This window comes from Betta splendens, chromosome 4, assembly GCF_900634795.4.
Source record: "Betta splendens chromosome 4, fBetSpl5.4, whole genome shotgun sequence".
In the NCBI taxonomy this organism is placed as follows: domain Eukaryota; kingdom Metazoa; phylum Chordata; class Actinopteri; order Anabantiformes; family Osphronemidae; genus Betta; species Betta splendens.
Genome location: NC_040884.2, coordinates 327,868 through 350,342, shown reverse-complemented (window position 1 = coordinate 350,342; position 22,475 = coordinate 327,868). Strand labels below are relative to the sequence as shown.

Sequence of the window (22,475 nt, the reverse complement as noted above, 5' to 3'; positions counted from 1 at the left end):
TGGAGCAGCTACAGGAAAACAGCAAAACAAAAAAAAATGGCAAAAATTGAACGCAAATCCTTCTTACTCCACACTGGACTGTTGGTAGTAGTGCTAGCTTACATTGCTAACGTACATACAAATAACAACGAATATCAGACTGTGCTGTAGAACTCGCTGTCTTTTAAATAATCTACAGCAGGACCTTTGGCCAATGAATATTAGTGCTGGACGTGTATGTGAGGAAAAACAATGGGGAACACAGCATTTGCGCTCTAGCAAGCTGGCTCCCTCCCCTCTCAGCCTAGCTACGCCCCCGTTTCAGCCTTACTGTTAAGAAACCAGTAAGCACTATATATTTTTTTTTTTAATTTTTAATTTTATTATTATTTATTTTTTGTTCTGTCCAGCAGTTTAACAAGCTGCGTATCTTACGCTGAGTGCCATATTGTGATGGACAGCTTTGCTCTAACAAAAGGGGTATATATAAAATATATATACTCTTCTTGATTTATGGTTTATTTAATGGTTTATTCAGCTAATCCCAAATATGTGTGATGTTGCTGTGTTGGTGGACAGGTTAAGTTCCTGCTTTAGGGTGTGTGTGCGGGAAGGGGGGTGGGGGTGGAACCAGCTGCTGAAACCAAGCAAATCTGTTAATTAAACAATTGGTACAAAATAAATAAGCAGGGATGTACCTTAGGCTACCACATTCATAACTAAACAACTGTTGTACTGTGGTTTACCTTGGAGATAAATACTAATACCAATAATAGTGTTAAGGTATGTGCACATACTCATACAAACATACAGTATACATATCATATACATGTACATAAACATATGTATTATTATACATATCCCATACTACTTAATAATAGTCATGACATACAACATCACAATTTCCATATTCACACATTATTGATATTGGTAGTGATAAGTTTCAGTAATACTTACAGTTGGTTTTGGAGAGTAGGAAGCACTAGTTGTAGTATGTGAGCCCTCGGCAAACCATCTGCCTAGGCATCTTCCTGGAAGAATAAATCATAACTTCTGTGCATAGAAATTAAATACAGTGTTCCTTCATTCTTAAATATTACCCAACATTGTTTTGGTCTTAAAGTTTTCCTAAAATAATAATATATAATTCCTCTGTTGTAAAATAGCCTTTCTGTATAGTAATGTAAATGTTTTAATATCTATGTTGTAATTTATCTTGCATGTACATGGCACCTGGAGGAACTTTCGTCTTTGTTTCATCTCACTGCATACCGAAATCTTTGAAATGACAATATACTACCTGACTTGACTTGACTTGACTTGAACAACATTACTGCAGTTATTTACTTAATATGTGTGTCTAAAGGTGTATCTTTATTTTATTTTATTTATTTTCCTTTTTTATATTCTTTTGTTTTGCTTCATGATTTATTTGTATTTGTTTGGAGCTAGTTGTAGTTTCTCTGTCTCTGTTCTCTGATGCTACAAGGTGTGTCTAATCCTGCAGGATGAGGACAGAAATTTGAACTTGGTGCACCTGGACCTGCAACTGCTGGGGACCCTGTCCTGTTTCCATGTCATTACCACGGTGTTGTTGTGTTATTATGTCTTCAATGACTTTAACTCACCTGAAGCAATCGGTGAAGGAACTGTGTGTACAGCAGGAAGTCCAGCTCAGACCTAAGTGTAAGCTGAAACCCAAGAAGCCTGTAAACTCATACCTCTGTCCTCTCTGCAAACAGGAGTAAGTTGATCTGGGTCACCTGACATGTTCCATGGTTCAGCCACCTCTGTTCTCATAGTCTGCTCACTGACTGCAGCATGACGGACGCAGAAGCCTGGAGGCCACAACAGAATGGCCCCAGAATCCTCCAACCTGGGCCTAGACCAGGACCAGAACCAGCTCCAAACTGTGTGTGGATCTCTCTAATCGCAGGTGAGGGTAAGCAGGTGTCAGGACAATACTTAGAGGTTTAAAGTAATTAAGTACTTTTACCCAGGTCCTGTATTTATGTAGAATTTTGAGGCTCTTTATTTCATGTTTTTCTTTACGTCTTTCATAATTTTGACTGCAACCTACTGTGCTGATGCAGATTATTAAACTAAATCAAATGAACGAATACAAACTGATGTACTGCTATGGATGAAGCAGTTGGTATCTTTGATGTTTACATCATCCAATAGGTTGTTGTGCATAATAAGTAGTTGTACTTTTACTGAGTCACTCTCCACCAAAAGTTTCTAAAAACTTGTTATTATGTACTTGCATTAAAAGATGAATATGGCATTTCTTCTAGTGACTGTACCTTTAACTTTAAATGTTATACATGAAAGAAAGAAAGAAAGAAAGAAAGAAAGAAAGAAAGAAAGAAAGAAAGAAAGAAAGAAAGAAAGAAAGAAAGAAAGAAAGAAAGAAAGAAAGAAAGAAAGAAAGAAAGAAAGAAAGAAAGAAAGAAAGAAAGAAAGAAAGAAAGAAAGAAAGAAAGAAAGAAAATCCGAGTGATGAAAGATCCTTGAACGCCATTACCCACGTTTCTAAAGGAACATGAATGCAACGCAGTCTGCTGTTGGGTCTGTAAGGGAGCGACTCCGGTTGCTACGGTAACGTTTCTTAAGAAGGGATTTACGCAATTAGTTTCAGACTCAGGGAGCGTCGTCAAGCATTTTAGTGCTAATATGCTATGCTCAGGACTATTAACATATATACATACATATACTATTGTAAAACGATTTTCTGTGTGTGACAATCAGCCGTAGATATCGATGGAAAACTCTGTAAAAAGTTTGTAACTTTTTGAACAGGCGCTATTCGGCTGTCTCCTAGCATTGCTGCTAGCCAGTTTACGGCTAATCCAGTAGCAGTTAGCTGTTTGAAAAGTTTGGTTTGGCTGGATCGTGGCTAGGTGTTAGACGGATCAATGACCGGGCAGGGTTCACAGCACTCCTCGATCCTCTCTGCCCTGTTCGGGATGAGCGAAGACCCGGAGCTAGTGGGGGCCGCGCAGTTCATCAAAGGTATCAACACAATTATGGTGGTTGAGGTTCATGAAACAAAGTTAACATTTATTAAAGGAACAATGAGAAGCTTAAACAAAATAAAGAGGAATCACACAGTTGCTCTAACATAAAACTGCTTCATCAAAGCTTTTCCAAAGTAGTAAAACGAGTGACTTTAAAATATGGCCACATTAAAACAGTTACGTCGTCTGTAATAAAGTAAAAATGATAACAATTAAGTTGGAAAAGAGTAAAGTTAAATAAATGGATATAGAAAAGATGACTATCACATTTTAATAGTTTAAAATATTAAATAATTCACTTGAGGAAATAAAACAGGTGGCTTTTTATTAATTAAACATGAATGCATGTTTTATGTAAAACGCTTTGGATGTAGATTTTAGGGATTTAATTATTTTACTAAATTATTTTATCCAATCGGTAAAATAAAAATGAACATACCAACTGTTATTTTTTTTCTTCTTTTTCTTTGTCTTTGTTGTGGTCATTGTCATTGTTGTGGTAGTATCAATCAACTGTTGTTAGTGATTTGTCAAATTGAGGAAAAAGTTACTGGTTAATAAACATATTTCTGAAATGTTCAGAATAATTTATATGTTTGCATTTGTGTCTTGCATTATAACTATTTAATCTGATCTGGCAATGTTGTGTTATATCTACAGTAGGTAACTGTTCTGTAGCTGTACTGCTGTTGTGAGAAGTAATTTCCCCACTGCGGGACTATTAAAGGTTTTCTTATTCTTATTATTCTTATTCTGATCTGAACTGGTCTGGGTTAGGTTTTAATAGGTGCCTTGTGTTTCCCTCAGAGCGTCTTTACTTTGCCACTTTACGCAGCAAACCAAAAAGCACAGCCAACACTCACTACTTCTGCACCGACGATGAGTTTGTCTATGAAAAGTAAGTCAGACACACTTGTATGACTCTGCTGGTTGACTCTGAAAGTTTCAGTTTCAGATCTGCTTACAAATGACTACATATATATTGTTTATATACAGATGATGATGATGAAAGTGTACAGTGTATTTGTGCAGTAAAGTTACAGATGGCCTGAGAACCCATGGTCTAGTTAGAATTCCAATAGATGAATTTAAGGTCCAGACAAACAGCACCCAGGATCTTGTTTCAGATGGGGTTTTGGTTTAGTTTGATGCTTGTGTTTGGGGTTTCTAGTTTAGCTGACTAGTGCCCATGTATCACCTGCCACATAACAGATTCAGTTTTATGTCTGAGCCTGTGCTGAGGTGTTATTTCTAAATAGCATGAATTAAAGTGAAATCATGTCCAGACATCAGATGTTTGTTGAACAAGTCTTCATTTATTAACCGTAGTAACAGCTGATGGTGGCTGATGGTCTTGTTGTAAATCATTGTCTTTTTCATTTTCAATTTTTATTGGATTTTATTTTGGTCACACTCTTCAACTGAATTAATTTTTAGTTCTTCATCATCCCTAGAGTAGCTCTCCATCAGGGACACTGTAATATACAAGTAAACCTTCGCAGCCTCAGTCAGAGATAAACAAAATAGTTTATTTTGCGATAAATAAACAAAATAAACATACTGTTTTGTGACTGAGCAGCCATCTCCACCTTCTGGGTTTGATCCAAAATGTTAATAGGATCTTGGTGTAACTAAGATTAAAGGTTGATCCTGCTGCTCTGTAACCAAAGTGTCTAAAGTCTCTGTCCTCCGTGCGTCTCTAGCTTCTACGCTGACTTTGGGCCTCTGAACCTGGCCATGTTGTACCGATATTGCTGCAAACTCAACAAGAAGCTGAAGGTGAGTTTCTGCCGCTGCCGCTCCCTGAGCAGGAATGTCCAGAATGTTACAGGACACATGCAGGATTACACAACTCTATTAACACTGTAGAACCATTTGGCACACATTCGTGTCAGACCGGTCATGCTGGGGTCAGACTGGTCGGACTGGGATGGGCTACCCAGCCTAAAGCTCGGGCCTGATGGTGTGTTTTTGCATTGTTGATTACTACCCAAATGTCAGCCTTAGCTGCAGCACTGGATATATTGTCCTGACTGTGTAACAGTTTGGATGTGTCCACTACCTCAGAATAAGAAACAATGAGCCTTGTGTTTCTTATTGAGTGTTTGGTGCCATGTTGATGACATTCCTCTAAGGAACCTTTGTCATGATGATAAGTCATGTCCTGTTGTTGGTTTCATTCATGCTCACATGATTATTACAATTTGTACTTGTGCAGGTGGATACTCATTTGTACACTTGATCATGGTCAGAGTTAGCAGCACATTTCTGGTAACAGCTGTCTGCTGCTGTAGACCAGCTTGTGGCACCAGGTATCATAAACTGGCTTTACTGCTCTGATTCATATAATCTTTATATTTCATTCAAGATCAGATGCTCTTTTTCATCATCACTGGATGTGTGGGGGTGTTCTGAACTTTATACTTATCTCATGATGGACCTCAGCAGTCAGGGTGCGTTACTAATGAGATCATTACAGTTCAATTCAATTCAATTTTTTTTATATAACGCCAAATCACAACAAGGTTATCTTCGGGCACTTTACAAGGTAAGGTTTAAGACCTTACACAACTAAACCCAGCAGATCCCACATACAGCAAGCCTTTAATTACAATTTGACAGCAACAGTGGAGAGGAAAGAACTCCCTCTCTATTCAGGAAGAAACCTCCAGCAGAACCATACTGGATGTGGGCGACCATCTGCCTCGGCTGGTTGGGGTGAGAGAGAGAGAAAAGCACAGCAACAGCAACAGCAACAAGCAACAACAGAGCACAGGCAGGGTGGTTGGACCAGGGAATAGACAAATAGCTCTGAGTCCGATGATACCTGTAGGTGAGGACAGGGTGGGGGAGAGAGAGAGAGCGGGGGAGAAGCACAATTACTGGAAAGAAAGAGACAAACAAGGTTACTTAAACATGGAACAATGATCGAAGGCTATTGGGTAGAAGAGATAGAAGCAAGCACAGGAGCTCAGTGTATAAATTAAGTCCCCCAGCAGTCTATGTCTATTGCAGCTTAACTAAGCGATGGTTCCTGTGACTAACAATCATTGCCAGTGACCTGAACCATCTCTAACTATAAGCTTTATCAAATGGAAGGTTTTAAGCCTGATCTTGAAGGTGAAGAGTGTGTCAACTTCTCGAACCTGAAGAGGGAGCTGGTTCCAGAGGAGAGGAGCTTGGTAGCTAAAAGCTCTGCCTTCCGTTCTACATTTAAAGAACCACAAGTAGCCCAGCGCTCTGAGAACGAAGCGTTGTGCTAGGAGCATAAGGAACTATGAGGTCTTTTAAAGGAAAGAGAAACAGGAAAGATTGGCCGTACTGTGTATTGTGGCTGAAATTGGTCAAATCCTCGCTAAGATGAACCTTCCGAGGTCACCTCGCTAAGATGAACCTTCCGACCTGGAAGGTACCAGAACCTGCGGGGTGTGTTCCTCCAGTTTACAGAAAAATATTCGGACATTACTTCAAGTTTTTAACTAAAGGTTATATTTTAACAGTGTGTTTGAATAAAGACATAGTTTCTAAGTTGTTTAGCAGCTTTATTTTAAATGAAAGCAGATGGTTGTTAGAAAGCCACCTTTTTTTCATTTAGCCAAAACCCTCTCCTTTTCATAATCTGATGTTAGTGGCTGGAAAAAAAAGTGTCCAAAACACAGGAGGTTCCACAGGAGAGGAGCTTGGTAGCTAAAAGCTCTGCCTCCCATTCTACATTTAAAGACTCTAGGAACCACAAGTAGCCCAGCGCTCTGAGAACAAAGTGTTCTGCTGGGAGCATAGCTTTATCATTGAGTGCTTTGTAGGTACTGTCACAGCAGACAGTAAAAATCTGGAGCTTACTTTGATGTGTACCTTACCGCAGTTCAGCTTTTGTCAAGCTCTAACTCATCATCCATCAACCTGTTGGTTACTTTCGTCTTTGAGGAATGTTTCATCCCTTAAAATTCCCGGTGTTGTATGTACTGATATGGAGATTAAGTGAGTCTATTGACCAGATGTAATAAAGTATGAGTTTAAGTTTGAGTGAAGATGAGCTGTTCTGAGATCAACTCTATTTCAATGGAAGGATTTGCTGTTGGTTGTTGATACTACTCATGTTTTGCTTATCTGATTCCATGTAATCTTCATCCTGCTGTTTCTTCTTCCCCTGTGTAGTCATTCACTCTAACCAGGAAGCGAATCGTTCACTACACTAGTTTCGACCAGAGAAAAAGATCTAATGCTGCTGTGCTGATTGGAGGATATGCTGTGAGTACAACAATTGGTCTTTGATTGTGAATCCATTTTCTTAGTTTCTGTATGCTGTATTGGATTTGGTTTTGCAGAGAATAAGCCTGCATTAATCCAAATTTGCTCCGATTGAGAAACCAGAGGTTGAATCAGCAGTAGTTTCTATTAGAGATCACATCTTTGTACATGTCTCAGGTAATCTACCTGAAGAAAACCCCAGAAGAAGCCTACCGAGCTCTAACCTCAGGTTCAAATGCCTCCTACCTGCCTTTCAGGTCAGTCTGCGGCACTAACATGCTACTAAGGTCTATGAACTATGTCAAGAAATTTAGTCCAGTTTAGTTATAGTGCACCAATTCAACAGATGTTCTTTTGCCAGTGTGACCATGAAATATGATGTGTTTACAGTCTGTAATGTTTAGTTCTTTTAATGATTATAACTGACAACTAAGGAAAACCCCAAATTCAGTATCTCAGAAAATTAGAATATTACGTGTTACCAATACGAGGATTTTTGGAAATCTCGGCCAACTAAAAGGTATGAGCATGTACAGCACTCAATACTTGGGGCTTCTTTTGCCTGAATTACAGCAGCAATGCGACATGCCATGGAGGTCATCCGTCTGTGGCACTGCTCAGGTGTTGAGAGCCCAGGTTGTTCTAATAGTGGCCTTCAGTGCTTTGACATTGTGAGGTCTGGCATATCGCATCTTCCTCTTCACAATACCCCATAGATTTTCTGTGGGTTTAAGGTAAAGCGAGTTTGCTGGGCATTTAAGAACGGGGATCTCATTGTCCTTAAACCGGGTACTGGTAGCTCTGACAGTGTGCGCAGGCGAGTCCTGTCCTGTTGGTCTGAAAATGGAATCTGCATCACCATAAAGTTGGTCCGCAGCAGGAAGCATAAAGTTCTCCTAAACCTCTTTTAATCAGCTGCGTTGACCTTTGACCTCAGAAAACACTGTGGACCAACACCAGCAGATGACCTGTGTGGTGGAAACTTCCCATAAAGACATTGAGAGGAGAGGCATGAGATTCATTTAAAAAAATAAAGGAAAATAAAAATAATGGGGAAAGCAAATCAAAAACTTGGATGTTGATCGTGCACATCAACAAACCAAAAACCAGCTGGGGAGATCAGTGCACACACCACGAAGGTGTGATGCAAAGAGCCCAAGATCCTCAAGTTGTTTCTGCCTTTTAACCGCTCTGTCCGATTACGGTGGAACGTCTGTGTAGTCCAATCAGACTGCATGCACCATCCTATCACTGTCGTCGTGTGTGTGGAGATGTTTACATTCTCACACCTGCATCACTGGCGTCTGACTATCAGAGAGGAAGGAGCGCTAAGTTTCAACAGACAGAGAGACACAACTCCCCGGCCTTGGGTTTTGGAGCTAGGGTCCAGAGTCTATCAGGCAGAGACGACCATTGAACAATGTAGGTGAAATGTCAAATACATAAAACAGAAGTAAGATAAAGCATAAGATATTAATAGAATGCCTTTATTAGTCCCACAGCGGGGAAATTGCAGAGCATAAGTCATAAATCATATAATAACTGCATAGAATAAGGAAGAAACATTTTTTTCCCATAACACTCCCCCCTTTTGATTACACATTAATCAAACACTAAGAATAAAAATTGTCAAACATCGCATTCTGTAATAATAAAAGACCTTTGCAAATGAAACAATAAGTGTATTAACTCATCAAGATTAAAAAATACACTTTTACATAAAATACAGGTAACTTAGGGACAAAAGGTTGGGAGACGTTTTTGTGGGTAGTTACTGTATACAAGAATAAACTCTATATAGAAGAAAATAAGACAATAATCATATTTGTGTCAGATTATATTTTGTGATCAGATAGCCTAAGATCATGCCATAGAGTGTACTGTGATAAAGACAATTAACGTATGTTAGCCATAAGTTTCCGTTGGGGTTCTCTTTCATATAATCTTAAGCTTTCATGCTTTTGGATCTCTTAATTGTACATTTAGGTCTAGAGTGAATAGGAGAATCAGGGATTAACTAGAATGATGATGCATATTGCTGCTTGTGTTGTTTTATAACCTCTGTCCTCTGTAGATGAAGGAAAAGGCTAATTGTAGCAGTGAAAAAAGTGATTGTGAGCAAATTAAACACCAAATCAACTTTAGGATATCTAAACTCAGTGTTGTTGTTAAATTTTCTACTTCAAAAGTAGTGTGTAAAGTTACATGGAAACATCATATGATCAAGGTAATAATCAAAGTAACACAAAATAAAATCTTAACAGCATGTTTACAACTGATGTCTCATAACAATCAGCTTTGTCCTGTTGAACAGTAGCGTTACATTGTTTCCAACCTGTGTGTTGACGCACTGATTGTACGTTGTGGTTCTTCAGGTTGTGATCAGCTGGTCACAGAGACACTTGGGATTTGTTATCACCGCCAGTTTTCCTCCCAATGTCGTCTGAGTCACTGTCACTCCCGTGATGTGAAGGGTCTACACGTCGTCCAGCGTCGGCAACTCAAGGCTGCTCGTGTGTGTGTTTTCTCAGGAGCGTGTGTGTAGATGTATGGTCTGATAGTGTGATTCATCGGCGCAGCTTCAGACGGCGCTTGGCTCACACCTTTAGCTGAACGGTGAACGCAGCCTCGCCTCAGTGCGTGTGAGCACAGCGAGGGTCGTTCTTCTCGCGTCTCCTCACATCTGGTGGGTTTTTCATGCGGTGGAGACGGTGGATTGTCTGTCGAATCCGGGACCTTCCTGCAGTAGATGAAGTGGATCCAAGGGGCTCTCTCTGCAACCTTCACAGTCGTGTGGGTTGTGAGAGGGACCTGGAAGGGGCCTCGCCATCGTTTGGAGGTCCAGTGCTTCCTCCTGAACTCCTTAACGATCACCCAGTGCCCTGGTTGGATGGTGTGTAGTGGTCCTGTCGCCTGTTTTCACCTGTTGGGAAATGTGAATTGTGGGGAAAAAGTGTTTTGGGTGGCACGGCTGCCATCAGGCCCAAACCAGACTCCATGGCTACAGGTGGAACCCTTCGTCTGCCAGAGTCTGCGTTCCTGTGAGGTAGAAAATGTTGAAAGCACAGGGAGAGATAAGGAAGGAGAGGGTAAAGAGGAAATGAGGATGAGGAGAGGAAACAAGGTTGCCGGGCAGTGACTTTCGCAGCAGCGTCTGCAGCTGCATGTCGGCAGAAACAAAGTCATCACTGATGGTGTGAGTTAGACAATTACAAACAGCATTAGCTGTAGGCAGCAGAACAACATCCAGCAAAGCAGAACCTTATCATGATGTAAGATAGGTTTACAATAAGACTTCAAAAGCTCCCTATGCTTCCACAGAGCACCTGTGGAGTCTGTGTAGATGGTAACAGACTCTCCTTCTGCTGGTTTACTAGCTTCAGTCAATGCGGTCAACTCTGCAGCCTGAGCAGAGTAGTGTCTTAGCAAAGAGCCAGACTTCAAGACGACCTCTTGACAGTAATGTTCAGCATGTTGAGCAAAGTGGTGTTGCATCTAAGCCATCGAGCTGTAGAAAGATTGATGTTTTCTGTTCCAAAAGAATCAAAGACACAGTATGAGGAGCAAACAAGGTGACGTCAGAGTAGCCAACAATGTCACTTGATGCCAGAACGGCTCTCTCTGCTGCAGCGACTGCTCATAGACACCGTGGACGTTCAGCAGCAGCTGGATGAAGCTTGGCAGGAAAATAAGCTACAGGACAAAAGAACAGAAGTCGTACAACCTGATTTCTCATTCACTGTTTGAGTGAAAGGTCGCGTAGGGTCAGATCAGGAAGACCCAAAGTAGGAGCCGACTGAAGAGCAAGCTTGAGGTCGGTGAACGTTGTTCAGCCTCAGACGTCCACGTGAGAGAAGAAGTGGACGATGAAGATGTCTGCATCAGAACCCTGAGTGGGGCCTCAAAGAAGGTAAAGTTAAGAATGAAGTTCCTACAATAAAAACAAATACAGAGAAAGACATAAGCTGTTTAGACGTGCACGGTTTAGGCAGGTTTAAAAATGCTTCAACTCTGTTGGGTGAGATGGATTTGCCATCAGCTAAATTACAATGACCCAGAAAAATAACCTTTGTCTGAACAAACTGTAATTTAGACAGGATCTCTTTGTGGCATGTAGCATCCAATGTTTCAGTAGCTTAGTGGTGTCTGCAGTAACGCTGTCTATGGCTTCCTTTAAGAGGGTGTTGTTGTTTACATGGTCTGTGGTCAGATTTAGGTGTGATGACCACTGGTTCACATCCTCTGATTGAACCTACATCGTGTCTGTGTGTGAGCCACAGGGAAGCAGGGCTTCCTGTAAGGCTGAGTGTTGGGTCAGAGCGTCCTCTGAAAAATAAACATAAAAACAGCATGTAATGTGTGTCATTAGAATGCGGAGGTACCAAGTTCACTGTTTGTTGCGCACGACGGCAGAATAAAAAAAAGTTTTCAAAAAGCATATAAAGTAGGTGAATATGTCACATGGGGTCAGAAGTCGTTCAGAAGTCTCAGCCCCGTTGACATCTGTTCACGAAAGGACCCACGTCCTGCATCTGTCTCCATCATGTTTTCACAGAGTGTGGAACTGTTGAATAAAAATCTTTTTGTTCATTAGTGATAGAAAACGCAAGCGCAGACCTGTGTTCATCCCAAAAGAGGGAAGTTGAGGTCAGTTCGTGTGTGTGTGTGTATGAAATCATAACTCTTCAAACCTGTCTTCAGGACCAGAAGACACATGTGCTGTACAGGACAGGTCAGATGCGTCTCTGGAGGTCGTATCACATGGAAACAAGCTGTGATGCAGCCTGTGTGAGGGCCTCAGTTACAGTTCCCCTTCAGCAGCCAATGATAAGAGCACAGCTGAGCTGAAGTTAACACCAACAAAAGAGGGATTATTTAGAATGTCTGTAGATGTAACCTGCACTCTGTCTAGAGTGGAAATCAATCAAATATCTAAACTACACAAGATCTCTTCCTAATAGTTTAACTGGGCATAAGTTTGAAAGCAAAAATGAGTGTTAAGGTGTCTAATAGTTGTCTTCCCTTTTAATAGTCATTAATAGTCTGTTTCAGTCGGTTTTAGTCTGTTTCAGTCTTCCTATAGTCTGTTTTTGTTTTTCTATAGTCTGGTTTTGTTTTCCTATGGTCTGTTTTTGTTTTTCTATAGTCTGTTTTTGTTTTTTATTACTGAATTTGTTGTAAATTGAAATTATTAAAACCCATCAGACTGTAAAGTCATGCAGCAGTTGTCATTTAGCTGTCAGCAATTTAAAATCACTCTGTGGGATGTTCTTGAGCAAAAAGCGATTCTTCATTGCAAGCAGATAAGCATGAACTTGGATGAATTGAGCGTGTATCAGCTGTAAGTGTGTTTCTTCAGTGCGTGCGTGTAAATGTGTGTGTGTGTGTGTGTGTTTGCGGTACCGTCTGTCACCTTCCTCCTTCCCCAACCATCAGTCTGATGTGAGCGCCAGAGTGGGTGAAGCCAGGCGTAGCAGGGACAGTTCTTCCTCCAAAGCGATGACAGATCTTTCCTGGATCCTCGGATGCAGCTCTATTGGGCCGATCACGTCTGAATCCTCTCCTGTTGTTTCAACCCGCGTCTGTGTCAGAGCACGTCTTCTCAGATGGGGCTCACTCTGCTGTTTCTCATTGTTTTCCTTTGCTGATTCTCATAAACAGGTGTCTGTATGAGACACACACGCTTGTAAGACAGTTTCACGGCCTCTGAAGCTTCAGACACAGTCCTTTCATGCTGGTGCAGGGTCTGTAGTAGCTGGTTCATCTGATGAGCCCAGAACGTGATGGCTGCAGACGTTGTGGGAGTCGGTGAGGCCTCCATGCAGTGGTCTGTGTCCTCCAGCTGCTGTGGTACCTTCCACCCCGTTCTGCTTGTTGGTCAGGCGCTTCGTCTCCTTTGGTTCTTCCATCTTCGTATTCGATTTTTTTGTGTGTTCCGGCCGGAACATTCTCAAAATTCCTTTTTATCGAACCTCTCCGTAAAAAGGGAACCAACCTGATGTGCCGACAGAGTCTTTCCCCAAGTATTTCCTCAACATTAGGCTCCTCTAAGACCCGGGTTCCTTGTATCTTGAAAATACTTCACTCTGCAAACGCGCTCCATCTTTCAGAAGCCCTCTTTTTATACTCAGTCCCCCCCCATGAGGACCACGCACAGATAAAAAAAACATGTCTGTACCCCCAGTACTGACAAAAACTCAGTTCCACGAGCCAACCCTTAGGAACCGACGTCGCACCACCCACAGCAGATTTTAACCTAATTAAGAAACAGTAATATTGTGATTTTTATTTTTAATCTAATCAATTTTTCTAATCAAATGTAGTGTTTCAACCAAATAGATATTTTTTGTTTTTCCCAACCAATTAAAATGTTTCAGCCAAAGTAAAAATAAAAGTTCAAATTTTTTGTTTTTTTTCAAATCACATCAATCATCACAAAGAAATCTCTCTCACCGGGCAGAGCCAAGTCAAGATTTGAGTTTGAGTTTGGGGATCTCGTCAGAGGCGACCCATAAAGAGGCAGATGAGAGGGTTGTCTTTTGTGAGATTTATTATAAAAATAAAGGAAAATAAAAATAATGGGGAAAGCAAATCAAAAACTTGGATGTTGATCGTGCACATCAACAAACCAAAAACCAGCTGGGGAGATAAGTGCATAAGTACTGTACACCACGAAGGTGTGATGCAAGGAGCCCACGATCCTCAAGTTGTTTCTGCCTTTTAACCCCTACGGTGGAACGTCTGTGTGGCCCAATCAGACTGCATGCAAACTGCATCTCATCCCTGTCGCCATGTGTGGAGATGTTTACATTCTCACACTTGCATCGCTGACGTCCAACTATCTTTGAGAAAGGAGCACCAAGTCTCAACAGACAGAGAGGCACAACTCCCCGGCCTTGGGTTTGGGAGCTAGAGTCCAGAGTCTATCAGGCAGAGACGACCATTGAACAATCTAGATGAAATGTCAAATACATAAAATAGAAGTAAGATAAAGCATAAGATTTTAATTGCAGAACATAAGTCATAAATCACAAAATAACTGCATAGAATAAGGAAGAAACTATAGTGGTTCTATGACTCCAGCTGCAGTCTTCTCTTTGTGAATCTCCCCCACATTTTTCAATTGCTTTTGTTTCCCAATCCTCTCCAGGGTGCGGTTATCCCTGTTGCTTGTCCACTTTTTTCTACCATATCTTTTCCTTCCCTCGACCTCACTATTAATGTGCTTCAACACAGACCCTTGTGAACAGCCAGCCGTGGAATGACCTTTTGTGTCCTCCCACCTTGTGCGAGATGTCATTAGTCGCCTGTTGGACAACTGTCCAGTCTTCCCCATGTTTGTGTAGCCTATACAAACCTGTAGCCTTTGCAGGTGATTTAAGTTAAATACTGATTAGTTTGGCACCAGGTGTCTTCAATATTGAACCTTTTCACAATATTCTAATTTTCTGAGATACTGAATCTAGGGTTTTTCCTTTTTTAAGTTGTCAGTTAAAATCATTACAATTAAAATAAATAAACATTTGAAACATAGTGTGTGTGTAATGAATAAATATAATATACAAGTTTCACTTTTTGAATGGAATTAGTAAAATGAATCAACCTTTTGATGATATTCTAACTATATGACCAACACCTGTATGTGGATTATTATTATTAAATAAACACCTACAGACTACGGCTATTAACAGTGACTGTGGGTACAGTCCAGAAAGGCTGAAGTTTGATCTCATCCTGAAAGTCCAGTATTTAAAGGGGTTTCTCTCTGCAGGGATGCTGCGTTTGGTAACTGCACCTTCAACCTCACTGTGCTCGACTGTCTGCAGGGCATCAGGAAGGTGAGTCCACTGCTCTTTGTTCTGTTTGGATGGATGGATGCTGATGATGGGTCAGGATTAACTCCTAGGCCACAGCCAACAATTATCCGCCCTTTGTAAGATTGTTTCCTCCAAGTTCTTCCTGCCATACGGTAAAGAGTATTGAACCTGGATGTGTCAGTGATGTGTCTGAAAGTTTTAATGCTCAAAACCTCCCCTCCCCTCCAATGGCCCATCTGAAAATGAGCCCCTCAAGCCAGAACACAGACTGGGAGCAGCCAAGTTTGTCTTGGACGGTGTTTGAGGTGGAGCTGTGTGATGTCTGGACCTTGTATATGTCGGCAAGATGCACTATTCTGAACAGAAGCACATCACTCTGTTGTCTCCAACAGCTCAGAGTCCAGTGAAACAGAACTGTATTTTTCATTAGGACGTGTCCAACACTGGTCTTTGCTCTGTGCTCAGTGTGAACTGTTGTGTTCCAGGCTCTGCAGCACGGCTTCTTCGACTTTGAGACTTTTGATGTCGACGAGTATGAACACTACGAGGTAAAAGTACTAGAAGCAGTACCATCAGGTGTTACTTGTAAATCTGTTTTTTCTCTGGGTGAGTTAATGTGCAAGCTATAGGAACAGATCAGGATTAGACGTGTGATTTCAGGGTCCATTCTGAGGTCCAACAGCACAGTGTTTATTTGACAGAATAAAGTCAGACGGGTACATTCTGAATCCAGGGTTCAGAATTAGGCAGCATCTTTAAGGATCAGGCTGAAGGTTTTCTGTGTCTGCATATTGAACTTTCCATCCTAGTCAGCCTTTGTAGGCTAGTGTGAGCTTCATTGTTTTTGTGTCTGGACCTTCCGTCCTGCGTTTGACTTACCTCTCACACATTCTGTGACTTGTAGCGGGTTGAGAACGGAGATCTGAACTGGATCGTCCCAGGAAAGCTGCTGGCCTTCAGTGGACCTCATCCTAAGACCACAGTGGAGAACGGTGGGTTTACAGATGGTGTCATCAGGTCTCATACACTGTGTCTATGTATGTCTATAATAAATCACTGCACAGTTTCTGCTCTAAGATTTGACAGTTGTATCTGACTGATCATGACAGCGTATTGGAAGCCTTAACATTTGTCAAGCAGAGCCTCTTGCATGAAGAGCGATGGAAACGTGGGGCTGTTCAGATCATTACAGGCAGTGTTTACACATGTGATTGCCCCCTCCTTCTCATTTCGCACCTGCAGGTTACCCTCTTCATGCTCCTGAGGCTTATTTCCCATACTTCAGGAAACACAACATAACCACCATCGTCCGTTTAAACAAGAAGATCTATGACGCCAAGCGTTTTGCCGATGCCGGCTTCGACCATTACGACCTCTTTTATGTGGATGGAAGCACTCCAGGTGACATCATCACACAGCGCTTTCTGCACATCTGTGAGGGCACGGAGGGTGGCGTTGCTGTCCACTGCAAGGGTGAGTTCTGCCTTCACATTCCGTCTTGTGTCCTGTAGGTGTCAATCAGATGGAATGTCTGATTAAGCACAGCTCTTCAGACCTACTGTCAGACCTCTGTGGGTGTTGGTGGATGCCAAAAGAGAGCAGTGTTTTCCTGTGTGTACTATTAGCACAAGGAAACAAAATACTCCTCATAACCTCTGTCTCTCCGTCAGCTGGTCTGGGCAGGACGGGCACTCTGATTGGTTGTTACCTGATGAAGCATTACCACTTCACTGCAGGCGAGGCCATCGCCTGGATCAGGATCTGCAGACCCGGCTCTGTGATTGGGCCACAGCAGAACTTCCTTGAAGAGTGAGTGTGTGATGTGGACAATGTGACAAGGGGCACACTTTTCAATTCAGGTTTTAGCAGATAATTATGAACATTTCTGTTCTGTTTAGTTAATTCAGTTTATTAGTAAACGTCCTTTAAGACTTACGTAAACTACAACTAACCGATCCAACAGTTAACTTTCTGTGGTGCCAACCTGTGTTTCTGTTGGCCAGGGTTCCACAGCAACACTTTTCACGGAGGCAGGTGTCAAATGAACAAATCAGCGTGTTTGATTCAGGGATTAAGTGAAACGAACTACAGGTTACAACAGGTTACAATGAAAACAAAGGAACCAATCCGATAAATCTAACTGTGTGTGTGTGTGTGTGTGTGTGTGTGTGTGTGTGTGTGTGTGTGTGTGTGTGTGTGTGTGTGTGTGTGTGTGTGTTTGTGTTTGTGCGTGTGCGTGTGCATGTGCGTGTGTGTGTGTGTGTGTGTGTGTGTGCGCGTGCGTGCTAGGAAGCAGTCTGTGCTGTGGTTGCTTGGTGACAGTGAGCGTTCTCAGAAGGCCAAGGGGGAGGAGAGGGGTGTGTCTCAACTCATCACCAGTATGGACAACCTGGCTTTAAACTCCAGCCACAACAGCAGCTTGAGTAGACTACCGATGTCAGAGCATCTACATGAGGTCAAACGCACAGGCACAAATGAATAAAAGACGCACAGATTAACGTGGAGCAATCGTCACCATCATTCTGTAAAATGCACTTTGACGCATGAGCCAAGTGTTGCATGAGGCATTTGATGTTTTCTGAACCGGTTTCCTCCACCAGAGTGAGGTGACAGGCAGTGGACCAGGCTTGACGCAGGGAGACAAACTGAGAGCACTGAAGGGCCGCCGCCGCCCACGTCCCGCCACCACTGGAGCACTTAGGTAGCAAAACCAGTGTCAAACGGAAGAGTTTAATGTAGAAAAGCTCTGATGCAAGTACTGCATTTAAAAGCACAAAAAAATTAGCTTCAATACCAACAAACAAACAGATTGTAGGTTGAATCAGACACATTTTTCAGGGTAGAGGAGATGAAGATGCAGAGCAGGTTGGCCTCGCAACATCTCAGGCTGTCGATGGGGGTTAGTCAGGGCCCCGCCTCACCCCTCAAGTCCTCCAAATTCCCAGCATCTTCTGCGTCTGCTGTGGCCAAAAGGGTTGGTAGAAGCTCATCATCGTCTACGTCCAACATCAGGAGGTTAGTGTTTCCCTGGTTTCAGTTGTGTTGTGCAACATTTATGTTGTGTATACTTGTGTATTGCAAATGCCGTGTGTTGTGTTTAACATAACGATGATGGTGAATGATGTGCACTTTAGCTCTGTCCTCAGCTCTCGATTGGCCAGCTCTCTCAGTGATTTGTATGCTGCAGACATGGAAGAAAACAGGAAGACTCTCTGCACATCTCTTCCTCCTTCCTCGTCTGTGACCTGTGTGACCCTAAACCCCGCCCATTCTTTCACTCCTCCCTCCTCTCTCAGTCGCTATGGTAACGGACCTCGTAGCATGCAGCATGAGATCAACAACAACGGTGGTCTGTATGGTGGCCCAGCAGTACCCCCTACAGGGAAAGGCTTTATTCGGCCAGGGCCTCGGGATTTGAGCTCTTACAGTGGCTCTGGGTCTCACAGCACTACGAAGGGCCCGTCAAGACGTTACCTGAGCCGCTCCATACCTGTAAGTCCTCTAACACAGCAGCAGCTCAGCTTCCCTCTCTGTGCTAATTGTTTTCTATTTCTGATCAGTGAGTTCCTCTTCAAACATACTGATCTCTTGCAGCAAATGTCAAACTGGCTGCTCCGGTACGTTGTCCTGCTGGTTCTTCAGCTCTCCAGCTATTAACTGACTGAACACACCTGAAAGAGGTGATCAGTAGGAGCTGGAGCAGGGAAAGATAGAAAAGCAGCAGGAGGGTGGCCCGAGTTTGACCCCCCCTGATTTGTAGTTTCACACAAATTACTTTCAATAATCAAAAATTTCTTTCATGATACTTTTGCTCTTTTAATTCAGTTTCTCTTTAAAATGAAATGGTCAGTGTAGGTTCATTTACTTTTTTGTTCATTTGATTTTTCTTTTGAAATCAAAAGTTGAACACTGATGAAAGTGATGCTGGTACATCATGGTACATGGTACAGAGAAAAACAAATAAAGCTGGTGTTTCTGCCATTTCATTTGATTCACAGATCAAAATGTTGTATTTTAAAACACTGTCTTAAAGGCAAAATTGTATTTTGTTTTTTCGTTACACTAAATCACGAGAGTCTGAAAGGTGGTCTGAAGTCGCTGCCATTAGCATCTTCTTCTATGGTCAAGTCTTCAATGTCTGACGGTATATTTGGTAGAAATGAACATCTTACCCTAATACAGGCAGGGGCAAACTATGGACACAGGGTCAGTTTTTCACGCTGCTGTAGGAAATTGATGCAAATCAGCAGGACCTGCCCTGCCGCGCTCTGTCTACCTTATGGTTTGGGCTCAATTAGTGTGGGAGCACAGTGATGTTTGGAGCTGACTTTATTCCCTAGACGAATGCCGAAAGAATGTTTGTTTCATTTCCACACACTAGCCGCTGAAAGAGGCGACACGTAACAGAAATAAGCAAATCAAGGGATGAGCTCTAAATTACAAGTCTGCCCCCTCACAATAGACTGATCGATCTCCAGTCTGACAAGCTACGTCTCTTGAACAATCCAAACCTGATTCTAAATGAAATACTAAAGTGAAATATTGGCTCTAAGGCAGGGTTTTTTAAATGCAACAAATGAAAATCTGTGATTTGATGTGTGGTTTGTGATCTGCCATCAATCTGCCGCTGGATCATCTCTCAGGTAAAACGAGAGCTTGACAACAGCCCATCGTCATCGTCTCCTCTTCGTCATGACTTTTATTGTGGTGTGATGTTTTGTTTGGTGGAGGTGCATCTGATGTTTCTCATGTTAACCTCACTCAATGACGCCAAGCTGCTGCTGATTTAAAGGAACCTGCCTTCAAGTTTGGCTTCTGGGTCATGTATGATCAGTTTAAAAAATGTCATCCACACCCTCTCGCTGCGGTGAATACTACAGACCAGGTGCAGGTTCATCATGGAGCTGACCCGTCTAGAGTGTGGACAGGTTCAGGATCCCAGTACACGTGTGAGCTTAACATGAATTATCAGAAGCATTCTCAAAGCTAAAATTGCTTAGCAGCTCAAATATCAGCATCTGGAACAAACCCTAAATTTAATGCCTCATGGTTCTGACGGGGGCAGAGCTTGTGCAGAGACATGTTGCAGGGAGCAACGTTTATCAGCTCTAGCTGGTTGGACAGACACAGATGCTGTGACACTAAACTCTAACTATGGTGTTCTCACTTTTTCAGTCTCTTCAGTCTGAGTACATCCAGTACTAAAACTACACATCTTCCCAGAGGACACGTTACCCACAATCCCTCCTGACTACCCTGGACCTGAAGCTAATAAAGGGGCACAGTTTCTGTGTCAGGATTCAGACTGAGCCTCTTAAAGTGTATGAACAGCTCGCATTTTAGATTTCTTATGATGAACTGAAATATATTGTTGCCTTAATTGTTATTTGATTCTGTTACCATAAACAAGGTCATGACAAGTAAGTTTGTTGTCATGGTAATAGTATTTCTTTCCTGATTTTGATCATTTAAGAAGCTTGTTAGTGTTACCCGTTCTTATCCGTAATAAATAATAAAAGAAGGGGCCAGAGAAGCCTCCAAACCCACACGTTGACCAGCAGCACAGAGGAAATGTACAAAGACACATTTTGTACATTTGGTGAATTGATCAGTGTCATTTAGTTCAGTCTCAGTTGAGATTATTTACATCTCAACCCACATCATAACAAAAATCTGAATCAGGATCAAAAAGCTTGTTGTACTCAATAGAGAATGACAGGAACAGATTTTATTCAAAATCAAAGCGGTAAAGTAGCAAATCATGTGCCTTTCATAACATGTTCCCACAGCACAAGCTTTAATGTCATTGCCATTGTACATAAGAGTGAATCCAACAGTTTTTCTCAGTCGCAACAGCCTTTACTGCAGTTCGGGTTTTCAGAAACAGAGCGGAAATCTAGACATGAAGGTTTACAAACATTCAGATCCAGATTACTTTATAACCTAAACACACGTAACAGAAGTAACCTCAAGCAGAGCCCGGCTCTGGGTGGGTGGCCATCTGCCTCAGTGATCACACTCGCTCTTGTTTAAAATAATTAAAGGTTTTACCCCCCTCTCACAGTTTGTTCACTGACATCCAGCAAGTGACTCATCGTGTTAGACTGCCAACTGTTTGGTAATTGTTTGCACAATGTTAAGTTACCTAAATATGCAATAATGGTAGCACGTCTGCATCCTCTCTGACCTTATTAATTAGAAATAAACTCTGAGCTCAGATTGACCATGACCATCCAACAATTAAATTCTATGAGAAAACTTTACTGGTTGTACTTGTAATTTTATAAAGTTACATTTTATGTTAATGTTACAAAGACATCTATTAAGATGATGTCACTGCAAAGTATTTTTTTCATGACGTCATCAGATCTGTTTGGTTGTTTTCATAGTATAAAGCTAGCCTAACGTTTTCCTCAACCACCAGTCTGTGTGCTAAGCTAGGCTAATGGTTTTCCCAGCTTGCAGTCTGTGTGCTAAACTAGGCTAATGGTTTCCCCAGACTGCAGTGTGTTTGCTACGCTATGATAACAGTTTCTCGAGCCTGCTGTTTGTGTGCTAAGCTAGACTAATGGTTTCCCCAGATTCCATTCTGTGTGCTCAGTTAGGCTAACGGTTTCCCCATCTTACATTCTGTTTCCTAAGCTAGGCTAATGTTTTTCCCAGCTGCAGTCTGTGTGCTAAGCTAGGCTAACGTTTTCATGATAATTGCAGGACAATTTTTTGGTGAGTTGAAACCCTCATACAGTGTCAGTCGTCCTCTTCATGTTCAGGTGATTTACTCGCTCTGACTGGTTAAAGCAAGAGCTGTTTGAGAAGGAAATTTATTAATCAAATGTTTTTTTAATATTCATTTTCTACCTCTGTTTTCATGAACTAGTTTTTCTTGTACTGTATGTACATAAAAAGGGAAATTTGTGATAGGTCTTTACACTGGAGCCTCTTGAAAATTTGTGAGAAAACATTCTTTCAGAATAAAACCTCCTACACTAATAAGTCTCTTGTTTCATCCTGTAAAAATGTTGTTTCATGCTAAAGAGTATTTCATCAAATGAAATTGAAGTGCCTTACACCGTGAAACTGAGTAGGCTGCTCCTGTATTACATATATTACAGTAACTCTCCGCAGCAGAGAAGAAAGGACTTTCCAGCTAACAGTGTTTAAAGTATGTTTTTCATTTGTTTTTCATGAATTTTCAGGGTTTTTTTTAGTAACATTTTATTCCTTGTAACTGACAAAACAATCACAGAAAATAAAATATTTTTGTTTTGAATTTTTTATGTAATGCAGTGTATCCTTTTTTGTGTGTTGAATATGTTACTATGTGTACTTTATTGAGGCCTTTACAGAACAGCTAAAAATACACACAATTAGATGACTAGTTCCACTGAACTTGAGTTACACAATTATGTGT

At 41.6% G+C, this 22,475-nt stretch overlaps 1 protein-coding gene across 8 annotated transcripts; it reads left to right on the top strand.

The window, feature by feature from the left end:
* The first annotated feature begins 617 nt into the window (after positions 1–617).
* On the top strand, positions 618–22,334 carry cdc14ab (cell division cycle 14Ab). 8 transcript variants are annotated; one of them, XM_055508612.1, is made up of 16 exons: positions 620–1,723; positions 1,800–1,915; positions 3,807–3,897; positions 4,703–4,778; positions 7,155–7,247; positions 7,425–7,504; positions 15,019–15,085; positions 15,550–15,612; positions 15,969–16,056; positions 16,307–16,537; positions 16,801–16,873; positions 17,354–17,519; positions 17,665–17,765; positions 17,903–18,079; positions 18,199–18,556; positions 20,240–22,334. In XM_055508612.1, exons 1-16 carry the CDS (start codon positions 1,554–1,556, stop codon positions 20,267–20,269), a joined length of 1,980 nt encoding a protein of 659 aa, XP_055364587.1. In that variant the 5' UTR covers positions 620–1,553; the 3' UTR covers positions 20,270–22,334. The 8 variants fall into 8 exon arrangements, with proteins under 8 accessions (XP_055364588.1, XP_055364587.1, XP_029002882.1 ...); XM_029147049.3 differs by having other exon boundaries at positions 622–1,723; positions 16,735–16,873; positions 18,361–18,556; XM_029147048.3 differs by having other exon boundaries at positions 624–1,723; positions 16,735–16,873.
* Positions 22,335–22,475: the final 141 nt, after the last annotated feature.

Bases quoted from the DNA above. Each gene is read 5' to 3' on its own strand.
- cdc14ab (XM_029147048.3), top strand. From the start codon at position 1,554: ATGTCATTACCACGGTGTTGTTGTGTTATTATGTCTTCAATGACTTTA. The intron at 7,505-15,018 runs GTCAGTCTGCGG...TTCTCTCTGCAG, and splicing joins GCCTCCTACCTGCCTTTCAG to GGATGCTGCGTTTGGTAACT. The intron at 16,874-17,353 runs GTGAGTGTGTGA...CGTGCGTGCTAG, and splicing joins CAGCAGAACTTCCTTGAAGA to GAAGCAGTCTGTGCTGTGGT.